Source organism: Lonchura striata, chromosome Z, assembly GCF_046129695.1.
Source record: "Lonchura striata isolate bLonStr1 chromosome Z, bLonStr1.mat, whole genome shotgun sequence".
NCBI classification, from domain to species: domain Eukaryota; kingdom Metazoa; phylum Chordata; class Aves; order Passeriformes; family Estrildidae; genus Lonchura; species Lonchura striata.
In genome coordinates, this window is record NC_134642.1 from 22,080,569 (window position 1) to 22,095,376 (window position 14,808).

Below are 14,808 nucleotides of genomic sequence, written 5' to 3' on the forward strand. Positions count from 1 at the left end.
GTATTTATGCCATTTCCATGAGAAGACATAATTTATAGGACCTGTCACTGTGCTGTATTTTTTAACTACAGGTAATGGGATCTAGAGATTTCTTGAATTACCCTAACTGATCTTGTATTCCCCTTGGTAACTGGGACAGCTGAGATGATCAAAGTCCCAGTATATTCACCAGAATTGTGGTGGTGAAACAAAGCTATGAATATCACCTGAAGAGGTATGTATGTTTTTAATTCTGTTTGTAGCACAGCACATTCCATAGCTTGTGGAATGACAATAGCTATTAATTTCATTTATATCTCTGGGAAGCCACAGGTTACTCTAAAACCCTTAATCAGGGCCTATAAGGCCCCTAGTTTCTGCAAGGATAAAAAGGTTTTATTTAATCTTATGTTTTAAGGGTAGAAGGAAGTGTCTGTGAGCATCAGAGTTGTATTTTCTCTAAGCAATGGTAGTGACTTAAATATTGTTACTGACCAGATAAGGTGTCAAATGTTTGAGTCTGGCTACTGTCTTTTTTGTGGTGTCTTCATGTAGCATCAACTTGAAAGAAAAGTCTACTAAAGTTACTGTGCCAACAGTCTTACTTCAGGGATTGAAATAATTTAGTAATGCTCTTCTATTTTGAAGTGAGAAAGACCAGATTTTTTTTCATAGCACACCCTTTCTTGTTCCTTGAAGAGTGCAGGTCACTTTCTGTAAATTTCATCTCCCACTATATTCATCTTAAGATACGAGATTAGAGACAGAGAGGTGTTTTATTTTATTTCTCAGTACTACCTGCTGACTTTGCTCTTAAAAAAGTGAAAAGCTCTCAGTGTATCATAGTGTGTTAGTGTCGTGGTTTGACACAGAAAATGAATTTTTCTGGAAGGAAGAGGTCAATTTGTATATTGACCAATTGAAAGTGGACACGCCTCTGAGAGCACAGAGGGGTTAAAAGCAGAATTCCCAGGAGAACTCGCTCTTTGGTTCCAGTCAGCCGCAGTGCAGACCTTCCCCTGCCCGGCGACGAGCTGGGTACAGGAGGGGAAAAGCCATGTGGCCTTCGGAGGTAGGCCCAAGGGTGGAGGGACTGGAGCTGAGCTGGCCCCCTGCAGATGGAAGGGTGGAGAAATCTGGGATGTCTCCGTTCCTCCCCAGAGTTTCTGTCTCTCTCTCTCTCTCTCTCTCTCTCTCTCAAAAGCCAGTTTTGTCAGCAGTTCACCACGGGAAGGAGAAGAGCTGGGGGCCGCAAGGTGCCCAGCTGCCCGTGGGAGCCGGAGCCTGGGCAGCGAGCCATCCCTGCAGTCGGGACTTTTAACTCTTCCTGAGAAATGAAAGCTGTGTGAAATTTCACTGCTCCTTGATTTGAAAGAGAGGAAGAGAGAGAGAGCTTTGACCTTGGGATGTTAGAAGGAGGAATTCTAGATGGGAAGGGACGATGGAGTGGCTTTTTGGCTGGACTTTTTCCTTGGTAGCCACAGACTGAACCAATCTTCTCCTCCAAGAGAGACTGTATTTTAGGAGGATGCTGGTGAGCCAAAGAGACCTGCTTCAGCTGGGAAAAGACAGAAGTGGAGCGAACAGAGGAAAGTTAGCGGATTTGTAGTGGTGCCCCCTGTGCTTGAAGAAGAAGAGAAGAAGATCTCTGTTCTTAGACCCTTGGCCCCAGGGAAAAATGGGGGGGACTGTGGTCCCAAAAAATGAAAAACTGAACTGTTGTTTTTTCCCCCCTCTTGGCAGGGCATCCTTGAAAGGCAAAATCCTAAAAGCAGTCTGTCCATCCATGCATTGGTGGTGAGAGCAGTGTGCATGGAAAGGAGAAGGGTCACCATGGCAAACTTTTTCTCTGGGCAGTGCCATGTGAGACATGGAAGCACAGGATGTGGAGCTGTGTTTCCTGGGAGGTCTGTGGCACAGGAGAGACTCCTGCCTCCCTCGATGGACTGACTATCAATTGTCTGGAGGGTGGAAACCTGACTGGGGTCCAGACTGTGTCTCAGACTCCTGTTGGAGTTGGGTGGTGTGAGGAGGAATGCTTTGCAAGGTTTTAATTTTGATGTTTGTGTGTGGGTTTTTTTTTTTTTTTTCCTTTCTTTTTTCTTTTATAGTAGTAGCTTAATAAAGTTTTTTATCTGTTATTAAGCTTGGGCCTGCTTTGCTCTGTTCTCGATTGCATTTCACAGCATTTAATTGAGAGATTGCATTTTCATGGGGGCACTGGCATTTTGCCAGTGTTAAACCATGACAGTTAGTTTATAAGATATTTGGGGTGATGGAAAAAAGTAGACTTAAGTGTTGCAATTTGGGTCTTAGCTGACTGTTATTTTTTCAATGGCTGTTGCTCATGGCAACTTTTTTCTTAAAATTGTGTTTCTTTAAAGTGTATACTATGTTGAAACATTTTATCACCAAGTGCTTGTATATGTATATCTATATGAATATATCTATACATATTTACATATAATTTATATGTAGATGTATTTATTTTTATATATCTTTATGTATGTATAGATACCTGTATATTATACATATGTGTGCATGTGTATAATGGCTCTTATATGTTAAATGCCACTCACTATACTCATTACATTAAATTAGTAATTTTTGGTTATTTCTTCTGTTACATACTCACCCAAGACGAAAATTTTTCTGAGGACTTGACATTCTTATCGTGCTGCAGTGACAGGATAAGGTGTCTCTCTTGTAGAGTATTTATTGTTTGCATGTTAATAAATATTTTGAGTAAGCATGTTAATAAATATTTTGAGGTTTGAGGTTGATTTTGGATATGCTGAGCCCAGAACAAGGAAATTAGTAACAGAATCACAGAGAACACTGAGTGGCTGAAACTGGCAGGCACCTGTGGAGATAGTGTAGTATGCTCCTCCAGCAGATCTAGCCCTCTGCTCCAGCAGTATCAGCTACAGCAGGCTGCAGTGTCCAATCTGAGTATGTCCAAGAATGGAGACTCTGCAATCTCTCTGAGTAGGCTCTTCCAGTGTTTGGACACTTTCAATGGATAAAAATATCTTTACTGTGTTTATCTGTAATTTCATCTGGTGTTTATTGGTGCTTATTGCCTCTTTTCCTGTCACTGAGCAGTACTTACAAGATGTCTGTCTGCATCTTCTTTTTAGATTGCCATCAGGTATTTATAGATGTTGATAGCTCAGTTGTCACTGAACTTTTCCTTTCTCCAGCCTAAGCAGACCCAGCTTTCCCAGCCTCTCTGTGTATTCTGTGCTGCTCTCTATGCAGCAGGTGCTGCAATATTTAAATCATCTTTGTGACCCTTCATTGGCTCTCTCCAGCCATGTTCATGTTTCTCCTTGTACTGGGGAGCCCGGAACCAGACACAGCACCAAGATGTGCCATAAAACTTCTGACTAGAGGGGAAGTATCACTGTATCACCTCCATTGCCCTGCTGGCAGCAGTAGCCTCTTCAAAGCTCAGAATGTCATTGGCATTTGGCACAAGACCACATTGCTATCTGATGGCCATTCAGGTGTCCACTAGGATCCCCAGGGCATTTTCTGATAAGGTGCTTTCCAGCTTGTCTGTTCCCAGATTGTGCTTTTACATAGGATTATAACCCCCCCAGGGGCAGTAATTTGCACTTGTCTCTGTTGAACTTCATAAGGTTTCTGTCCAGCCTTTTGTATGGTCTATGAAGGTCCCTCTCAATGGCAGCCAAACATCTGTTGTCCCATCCCACTTTTTTGTGTCATCAGCAAAGTTGCCACAAGGCATTCTGTCTCATAGTCCAGGTCATTAATGAAAATGTTAAAAGGTGCTGGCCCTAATGTTAGCCCCTAGGCTACTCTTTTAGTGCCTGGCCTTGAACTGGATTTTGCATCCTTGATTACATCTCTTCAAACCCAGTAGTCCTACCAGTTCAAGGGAACTTTACTATTTGCTTATGTATCCTATACCTCATCAGTCTGTCTATTGCATTTTATGGGACAGACAGTCCCATAAAATAGTCTTATTGCAATCAAAACGAACATCTGGTGCTCACCTCTTATCCACTACGATAGGAATTCCCTCAGAGAAGGCTGCCAGGCCAGTTTGTTAGAGCATGGTGCTAGCAACATCAAAGTTCAGTCCCTGTACTAGCCATTTACTTAAGAGTTGTACTTGATGATCATTGTGGTCCCTTTCTACCTAATAATATTCTGTGAATCTGTAAATATCATTTCCCCTTATGACTCTCAGTGATCATGTCTCCATTACATGGTCCATCACCTTCCCAGGGGCTAAGATGTAGTTGACTGCTCTAGTTTCCCAGAACCTTCTTTTTGAACATAGGCCTTCCTAAAGAACCTGTATCTCCATGCGTGTCAGTGCTTCAGTCATGAAAGTTGTCCCAACTTGTCTCTGTGATCCCAGTGAGTCCAGCAGGTGCAGGCAGATCTCTCAGTCATCCTGTTGTCTTCCATGAAGGTGTGCTAGCTTCAATTGAACAGCAGCTTCAGATAGGCAGCCAGTTGAGTTTATTTCCATACTGTAAAGGCCAGTTTCTACAAAGGAGACAGATGAGTCCTGCAAGAATAAACTTTATTTGAATAAAGGGAGAGAGTCCACTTGGCCATACACCTATGGGGTCTGTCTTGGGTGTTTGGAAGACACAGCCTCCTTTATCCTAAACTCCTGACTGCATGTTGCCTCCTCCTCCTTTCTCCATTGGCTGAGGTTCTAGGAAGGTACAGCCTTCCTGAATCACCTACTACATTGCCCCTGTAAGACGTGTCCCCCTCACCCCTATCATGCATTGCATGGCTGTGAAAATTAGCTTTAAGCCCACCCTGGATGGAGAAGTTAATATTTGTAAGTCTAGTAAGCCTGTACGGTTTTCCCTGAAGTTCTGCAACAAACTTGAATGGCTTGATATACGTGAAGACCCCCACACCCATTTCTCCAGAACTTCACTGGTTCTTTCAGAATGAGCTGTTTGAGAAGACATTATCAACCATTTCTCCTCTCAACAGGGAGACTCTTACAAACCTCCATCATATTGTCAACACTCCATTATTTATGTGCGTAAAGTGAATATCCTCCCTGAATGTTCTATTGCTCATCACAAGGTCTTTTCTGTCCGTATCTATCTGTCTGCTTTTGCCTGCCAGTCCAGGCCACAACTCCCTCAATTGCCATTTCGTAAACATCTTTGATCCCTGCAGTTCCTAATTTAAAACTCCCCTCATTGATTTAGCTAATCTATTATCAAAGTGTTTATTTATGTGTATTTGTTTGTATTGCACATTGGTACTGAATAGTGCAGTAAAGGTTAGCATAATTTCCGTATTGGTCTGTAAAAGTGAAATAAATGAAGGCTGCCCTATTGATTTACAATGTAAAAATAATGCCTCATTCACTAAAGACAAAAGCAAGTTAAAGTACATATATGAATAAATAAAGTTTGATTTATAAAGTGTATTGTAATGGAACTGTGACTGAATTTCCTTACACTTAAAAAGCCTTGAATTTAACATAAGCAAACATGTTAATGTGTTCTGACTGTGCTGTGGTTCTTGTGCGGCTGCAAGATGTAATTTCCTCCTCCCACTGCCTCACCATAAGGATATAACTGGTAGTTTGATAAAGTCAACAAAAAAGATTCCCATTGACCTTAATACACTTTGTGAGCAGACCATTAGAGAACACATAATACTGCATTCTCAGGTGACAGACACAGATAACTGCATTGATGTTTGCATACAAATTAAAGAGTAGCAATATAGCAGACTGGTCTTGAGGATTTAACATTATCTCATGTTTTTTCCCTTCCATAACAAAATGAAGATCTGATTGGAGAACCTGTGCAAAATTAATATAATCTGTGTTTCAACTACAATGAAAAGATGCGTTATTTTTTATTATATATACATGCAGTCAGGGAAATTAAAGAAGAGTTTGTTTGGAAGCCAGTTGTAGAGCTGTCAGAAAGTGCTAATATATCACTCTGTCTATATTTCTGCTGCTTTTCTTCTGAACAGAATTAAATTATTACATATGCAGTACATACTGCAGTTGCATTTTTGTACATCAGGAGTCTTTAGTGTATCTCTACCTTTTTTAACTTTGGGGAACTACTTTACAATTCATTCAGAATAGCAGGACTTAGTGTTTCTAGTAAACATGGTTAGTGTGTCCTTAAAGTGTTATCCTTTGTTGCTCTCTTAACAGGCTTTCTGAAATGGTGCTTTTTAACAAAAAACTGACTGTCATGTTGCGCATGTAGTTTAAATTATTATATAATTATTCAGATGTATCTGCATTGAATAATCATTCAATCACAAACTAATTAGTGATATAGGTTTTAAGAACAACTTTTGTGAACTTCCCTTAAAATTGTTTATTTGTCATTCTGTTATCCCTGGAAGGAGACAAAGAAGTTGGTATTGCTGCTTACCCTGTATACACTAGTCTTTACCTGGATATCTCCAGAAGCATTAGAAAAATGCAATGATAATGCCTGTTAATGGTAATTCCAGTCACAGAAATATTACACATGTGTTACAGGTTAAAAAGACAATTGTTCGAGGAAGGAAGGAAGAAAATTATTTAGAGTGCTAACTAGATATTTTGGTATCTCTGTATAATAATAGTTTGAAATGTGCTTTTGAATTAGAAAATACATAAGCAGGGATTAGTACGGTCATCTGTACTTTTAATATATGTTGCAGAAAATATTCAAAGTTTTAATCATTTATAGAAAGTGTTACTGTGCTTTGATCTTAATTTTGAAAATCTATCAGAAGTAGAGTAAAATTATTAAGAAAGGTGATTTTACTAGATCTATCCTATGGTTGCATTACAACACCATTCTTATTATTGTCTTAATATAGCTTTTGTTATATTATATATATATAAGCACCAAAGGTTTTGCTTACTTTGTTTATGGTTGTTGCAGTATGCCGTACCTGCAGAGAAATAGTAATTTATCAGCAAACATTGATGTGTCTAGGGAGTAGATGCATGTCAGAAAAAAGGTTGCTTCACACATACTCTATGAGTTCAGGAAGAAGTTTTATCTTTTTCTAATTGTTCTAGGCAAAAAATGCAACAACTTATTTGCAGTTGATGTATTCTATGTATTTTACGTTTTGACATGTACTGCTAAAGAGTTAACTGAATATTGATTAGAAAAAGATGAAGTAGTGAAAATTTGTTTATTTTAGAGCAGTTAAAGGATTACAGGGAAATAGAAAGGCATTCCATTAAATTAACTAAACATATTAACTGAACTTAGCTGTTTTTTACATGTTTCTCAAAAGTGTATAATAAATATTTTATATGTAATTTACAGTGTTTGTAAGGCAAGTGACAGAAAAATAAATGAAGATAGGAAGCTCATTATCTACAATAAAATTATTTGCATATAAATTTTTAACAGAGGTCATTGTTCTTTTTCTTGATTTCTCTTTATTGCTTGTTTTCCACAGGAAGGAGTTAGAGGAGCTACAGAATCTTTGCAGACAAAACATTGAGGATAGAACACAGCAGGCTGAGCTGATAAAGCAGCTAGAGGCTCTCAATGCTGATACACAAAAAGTACTGCAAGACCAAGAATATGCTCACACAGCTAAAACAACATATCAAAAAGTATGTTATTCTGCTTTATGATCATAGGGTTCATTTTAATATCCATCTGTACAATATCAATGCGCAGAGTAATCAAAGCTCTTTTGTAGTGTTGCATCTTTTATATCTCTATTATTCTCTATTATTGCCAAAATATAGTTGAGTATCTGAGTATATTGGCCTGATTGCATACCAGCATATATGCCCCCTTGCATACATTGAATTGATCAGCCTTAAAATTTTTTTTTGTTTCTTTTGCATCTGAAGAAAAATAGGATTGCATTGCCAAGCATATAAATTTCTTTATTAGACTTGGTGTTAATTATGTTTTTCTTCTTCCCCTTTGGTATGATAGGAGCTTTCAATTACTAAGTTCTCCAAATTGATTTTTATAGTTCAAGGGAAGATAGTCTTTCCACTAAACAAAGTATTTGTGTGAACTGCAAACAATATTAGTGGTTTAAAATACAAAACCTGCTCTATAAAAACCAACTGGAAAATTGTTGCTATAATATCTTTTGAAATGGCTAACTAATGGCTAACAAATTTGGAACAATGCGCACATTTGCAGAAAGTTTTATGTTTTTGGTTAATGTCAGGGAAAATGCTCACTCTAATGATCTGTCAAACACTCACTAATCAGAACTTCTTTCAGGTTTATGAATTTATATGTTTTTCAGTCTCTAAGAAATACAAAAAATATGTTTGCTTCCTTTTTAGAAAGATTAAGAAGGAAGAAGGCAAGGAAGAATTTGTATAAACAACTTTCACATGCCTTCTACTACCTTGGAACTGCCTTCTGAAGTTGTATATTGCCAGTGCTTTTTCCCAAAAAAATCTTTCTTCTTTTGTAATCTTACTTAGAATGTACAGATTGTAATAAAATTGTAAAGCTAGACCTGAGTCAAACCAGAATCAGTACTGGGCTTCCAAAGCTGTATTTGTTTAGCATTTACAGTTTGTAGTGCCCAGCACATTTTTGTGTACTTGACACTGTACCATGTAATGTGGTTTGCTAAGGTAATTTGAAATTGTGTGGAATGCCAACATAAAGAGCTGCTGCATATAAAAAAGAGTGGAAAAACCCCAAACGCCCTAGAAAACTCTACTGTTTATTTGATTGCAGTGATGATACAGTGATGATATTAAACAATTTCTGCATTGCAGTAGTAGCTCAGTCAAGCTGCAGGTTGACTTTCTGTCAAAGTTGTTCAGAACATGTACAAGGCAGGAGGAATTTATCTATCTAGGACAAGACAGAGTAAATTCTAGAATAAAAGAGAATGAGAATATAGGTGTCAGGAGTTGCTAGTTGTTTATTTTCCATTCTCTAGTCAGTGCTTCTGAAGGTGTTAAATGAATCCTTTGAGACACTGAAAAAGTAGAATTACTATTGTGGAACTGCTAAGTTGTCCTTTTGTAAAATATCAAACCTGGAAAAAATATGGAAAAAAGAGAAGAAAACGGTGAAAAAAGGAGTAAGTGAAGTTCCTGAGTCACAGTGGAATAGAGCTAATATTTGTGGCAAGTTGAGTTAAGAGAAGTTTGGAAGGGGAAAGGAATTAATTTATCATGACACTGCTATTCTGTATTTCTGATCAGAACTGTATAAAACAGCCAATTGTAATTGTGTCAAGTAATGTGGGTTTTTCAAATCACAAGAGATACAGTCCTACTAAAGTCACAGCAGGCTTTTGGAAAACTCAGCATCTATAGAAATAATATAAATGTCTATTTTTTTGCTTCAATGAGAGAGGTACGAACTATTACAGACAAATCTGTGTTCTGTTTGTCTTCCCTGCATTAATAATATGCAGTCTGCAACAGCTAGATAAGGATGTGTCAGCTATTCCATAAATACAGTCACAAAGGAATATTTTCCTACTTCTTCAAATGGCATTGAGCCTATCAGCATGTACATCCTATGATATATTGTCCCTTACAGCAAGATCAATGACCTCTGTTAGTGGTCAGATAGGTACTATGTGCTGTAGCTCAGGCAGTATGGTTCGTTCACATATTTAAAGTTCATGTTAACAGGATACCATTGAGAAAAACATATTTTTGTGCTGATGTTGATGTGTACTATGAAACGGGAGACTAAAAAACTAAAAAAAACCAATTTCTAATAAATCTGAGGTTGTAAACTTGCTTTGAATTATATGTAAATTTATTGAGGACCACAGATTTTCAAGTCTAGCTGTAGTGAGCAGCATGTAAAGATCTGTAACCTGTTTTATCAAGTTGGGTTGACTTCATGTACTTTTTTTCTCTAAGTAGAAATTTTAAGGATGCTATGTTCTACAATAACTCCTTTACATTAGAGCTTTTATGGAAATAAATTGATGTCTGTTTCATATTGCAGCTGTAGTTTATATTCTCAAGGATAGAGAATATTTTTCTAAAATGTGTAGCATCTGCTTTAGTGGTCCCAAATGCTCTGGGGACTTCATTCCTATGCTGGATTTAATGAGACTCAATAGATTTGTCCTCATCAACAATTTCAAGGTGGAGAGATTTCAATCAATACTAGGGATAATAAGACAAAAAGAGATTCTGAAGTCCTTCGCCAGTTTATCACAGTTTTCTGAAATTTACAATTTTAGGCCTTTGTTTGTATATTGCTCTGCTTTCTCTTGGTCTGATGTGGCCTTTAGGATCCATGTTAATCGTACTGATTAAAAGTCTTTCAGTGGAAGGCCTTTTTAGTGGAGTGGAAATACCATTGTCATTCAACAGGAAATGATAATTTATGCCTGAAACTCAGCTCTCAGAGCGTACTATGAATAATGGTACCGTGCATGTTTCTGGATGAAGAAAAGCTTCTGCAGTAATCTAATTAAACTATTTAGTTATAGCAATTAGAAAGCACAGTAAATTTCCAGTTATGAGACATCACAGAAATCTGCATCAAGTGATCAGCAAGTAGATGAAAATAGAGACATGACAGATACATTTTCAGCTGTTATTTTGTACCTGCATTTGCCTTTGGTAGTCCTTCTCATGGTGCCTTGTAGAAGTAGTTTGCTCTCCTTCAAGCCCACATAATTGTCATCAGAACATCAAGTTACTGTGTTTACTATAATATGGTTGTTTTACACATCCAGTATTTTTTTGTAACTGCAGCAACCTTTAAACATAGTTAAAAATAAATGTATTTATGTAAGCAGTATTAAATTCTGAAAATAAATGCTAAACTTACATAGATCTGTAAATGCTAGTGGTAGTGCAGGTTCCTATTCAAAGCAGAATGAAAAGCCTAAGTCCTTTCACATATGATAAGGCAGGAGAGAAACTGTATGTGCAGTAAAATATGCTGAAGCCCACATAAGTAATAAGTGTATTGTCATTTATATGTCTACTTTGGGAAAGTTTTAAGGAGCTCAGATCTTTAACAGACTTCCACACTTCAGTTCAAGCTCAGAGACTGTTCTCTATATTTGGAAAGTGTGTTAATTACAGTAGTCTTTGTTTTTTGCATGGCAAACATCAGTGCACTTGGTCACATTCTAGAAAATAGATTTTGGCATCAGTTGTGCCTATAGGTTGAAGTTGAAGAAATCCTGGGTAGACTGAGTCTCTTAAGGTGATATTAAATTGTGCGCTCAAGGCAATGATTTTCGTGCTTGAAAGACCCTGTACTGGTGTTAAACCACAGCAGTTCCTGTGTGTAATGGTGTAGACTGATATCTGCAGAATATTCAAGTATTTCTGAGGGGAGAAGTGAATATAAATAAAATGAAACTAAATATCATGAATGTGTTATATATAGTCTGTCTGGACTGTCTCTTCACCTTCACGCTAGAGTTTCTTCAGCTGATTTCTGCCCTTGTTCTTTTCATATTCTCATAAAAATCATGGATTGTAACATGGATTTCTGCAATGGTGCTGTAGTAATTTCCATTATAGCTTTACTTTGTCTTAATTTAGACTAACTTAAAAATTTATGTCATTACTATATGTTCAATATTACTGTATGTTTGGATTCAGAAACAACTGGATGTGGCAATTAGTGTTATGATTTAGTTGACATGATGGCTTTGGTCAAAGTTTGAACTAAATGTTCTTCAAGGTTTTTTCCAGCCTTAGTGATTCTGTGATCCTATTTACTTGGGTCTTTGTAATACACTTTTTTAGGGTGTGAACATTTTGATAAAACATTTAATGCAGGAGAATACTTGTTTTATACACAGCGCGTATGATGTGGTTACTGTTACATTTTTTTAGATGGATCTACCTTGGTGTTAGTTCCTCACTGAAAGCTTTGAAGAAATATTTGAAGAACTCTCCCAAATGACCCTACTATCATACTTCAGTATGATGCCATAGAAAAGTTAATGACAGTATCAACTAAATACCTTTTGGATCATGGAACTGAAAAATGTACCCTGGCTGTTAGCTGGCATTTAGTGCATAGGAGCAATCTAAACCTACTTTAAAATAAATCCTACACACTTGCTAAGTGTTGGTAATTTGTTTCGGTTGGTTCACTATGCAGGTTGTTTTTTTTTTTTCCAATTGCACTATGATTCTGGTTTACGTACCATCCAATAATAGCATAGGTTGATTATTTAGTTTCATTGGGTTTTGGTTTTTTTGTTTTTTTTTTTTAGTTTCTCAGCTTTCCTTGGTCTGACCTAAGATAATTTTGCCATCACACATATTCAATATATGTCAGTATTTGCTTTTCCCACCATTATCAGGTTGTGTTTTCCATTACATGTGAGTAGCCATTACAGTTCCATCTTTTGCTTCTGGAAGTCCTAGCTTTGGTTAGGCATTTTTTGCTTTCTTGATGGTATTTTGTTTTCCATTTCAAGTAACTCTTCATTGATGTACCAAAAAAGTGTTTTCTGATGAAATCAGGTAAATCAATACAGGAAGTTGTTAGGATAGCTGAGAAATATGGAATACTTCATTTTATGTATAACTGAGCTAACTTACTTACCTTTTCTGACTGATGAATAATGCTCTTGTGTCATATAGACTAAATTTTTACAGTGTACTGATTTCAATATCTTTAATCTTTTCTCATTTGTTTTTAAGTATCTTCACCTGTGACAATCTAAGTTGCCTGTCAGAGAAAGGACAGCTATAATGTGTTAAAAAGAAATTCTCTAAATACAGTCAGTCAACAATTTTTGCAGAGCACTTATGTGTTGCTTCCTAGTGCTTTTTTTTCCATTGTCAATTGTCATAGGATATTGTAAGGAATTATTTAAAATATATTCCTATTTATTTTTATCTTACAAAACTTATTTCTGTAAGTTTTCTTGGGGATGAAAAAGTTTACTGGGTTGATCTCATGTCCTGTTTGCATTCAAGTGAAGGATAACCATTCACATACATATAGTCAAGATTCCACTATTTTCTTCTGTGAAATTTGCTAGTTCAGAAATAAATCATACACAATATTTTTGTTTTTCTTTTGGATATTCTATGCAATGTTCTGTCTCTAGTGCTCTAATGTCTGTTTCACATTCTGTTTCTATACACCTGACTTTATTAATGGTTAACATGTTTCATCATGCTGTGCAATTCTGAATATTTTGGAATGTGCTTACTGAAATGTGATTCAATATGGTGCCTCTTCTAAAACTGGGTCAGAAATGAGCATTAAACCCAAAATAATTCAATGTAAATATTAAATATTATTTGATCTACAAAACAGAAAAAGAAAAGATGAGGAGCCAAATGGAAACTGGGAAGGTGTTTCAGTTATCTGCTGACAGCTAATTTTCATTTCTAAATTTTCTGATGTTAAATTCCTTTAAAAAAATCGGAACATTATCAACTATTATTGAATAGTACGTTTGTGTTATCTTAAAAAGTATATGAACTATAGTTTTAAAAGATGCATAGTGTGAATATGGTTTTACACATAGATTTAGCTAGTCTTATACTTTAATATGTTTTTATTAATACTGTTTTCAAAGCAGGAAAGATTGGAAAAGTTTGTGCAAGGCGAAAGACATGTTATTTGTCTTGTCCTGACAAATGCTGACTACTAAAAAACCCCATTAGCTACATTAGGGCTGCCAGCTAGGAAAAAGCATAATATTTTTGATGTTCTCCATTCATCTTACTAGGATGCTACCTTTCAGATACTATAATTATAACCACTTAAGTACTGCTAGTCATAAAACCAGCAAATTGTCATACCAGTATGGTCTAGCTAATGAGCTTATATAGTTATAGTTGGAAGTAACTCTGTCTTGATGTTCCATGCATTTGGAAGGACATTATATTGTTTTGATAAATGAACTTTAGAACTGTTCATTTTGCTGTGAAACACTTATTTCCATAAGAAATTGGCTAATCATGAACTTGCACTTCTAGAGAGCATATATAAATACAAATATAAATTCCAGTAGGCACAAAGATTTCAGTGCAAATGTTTAATGACTTGGACTCATTTAAAATATCAATCTGTTTGGACTTTTAATTAGTTTTGCCTGAGAAACATGATCTCTGATCTACCTTGGAAAAAGGCAAAAAGTAATTCACTTCTTCCTGTATAAATTTTGGAAAATGAGAGGAAGAATGAAAGGTTGATTGATTATTGTTTCCAAATTTCTCACAAAATGTCAGGTAGTTTCCCAGTTTAGAAGTTGTAATTGTTTTTCAAAGGCTTTAATGTGTCATAAGGCTCATTTTTGACTGGATTTTGATTACAGCTAAACTTGGCATCATCACTCTTACTATCCAGTATAAATTTCAGATAGGTAATGATTATTGTGTTGGTTACCCATCTGGGGTTTCTGGAGGGGAGAAAAACAGTGATTACCTTCTCTTGACCTCTTAGATAACCAGAATTCCAGTAATTTGTAAATTCTGAAGTCAAGTGTAATTAAAAGGAACCTTCTAACTCATCCAACTGTCAAGAGACAAAACATCAAAATACAATGGATTTGGAATGGGAGCTTGGTTAACAAGACACCAAAGCAGTGTGGACACCTATTAATTTTCCTGTTATAATTTTTTAAGCAATCCTTCCTAAGGAGAGAAGTTGGTTTAAGTACAATTTTATATCTGCTATGAAATACTGATTTCTTGAACATTTTCAGATTAATGCCTTGCTGAATGTTCAGCCTTGTGAGACATGCTAACAGTCTGTTGATGCAGTGAGGTATCTTCTTCAGATACTGAGTATCTATGAGTAGAGTTCATCAGTGTTGTGTGTGTTATGGAGACTCTTTCCTGGGTTTGAACTTTTCTTTTTGTCTGGATTACACTGGGTC

The 14,808-nt window shown here is 36.4% G+C and overlaps 1 protein-coding gene across 1 annotated transcript in view; it reads left to right on the forward strand.

Moving 5' to 3' along the window:
- CNTLN (centlein) overlaps window positions 1–14,808 on the forward strand; it is a 188,462-nt gene that overhangs the window by 60,061 nt on the left and 113,593 nt on the right. Inside the window, 1 exon segment of the mRNA XM_077790387.1 lies at window positions 7,429–7,588. Coding sequence (XP_077646513.1) covers window positions 7,429–7,588 — 160 coding nt within the window.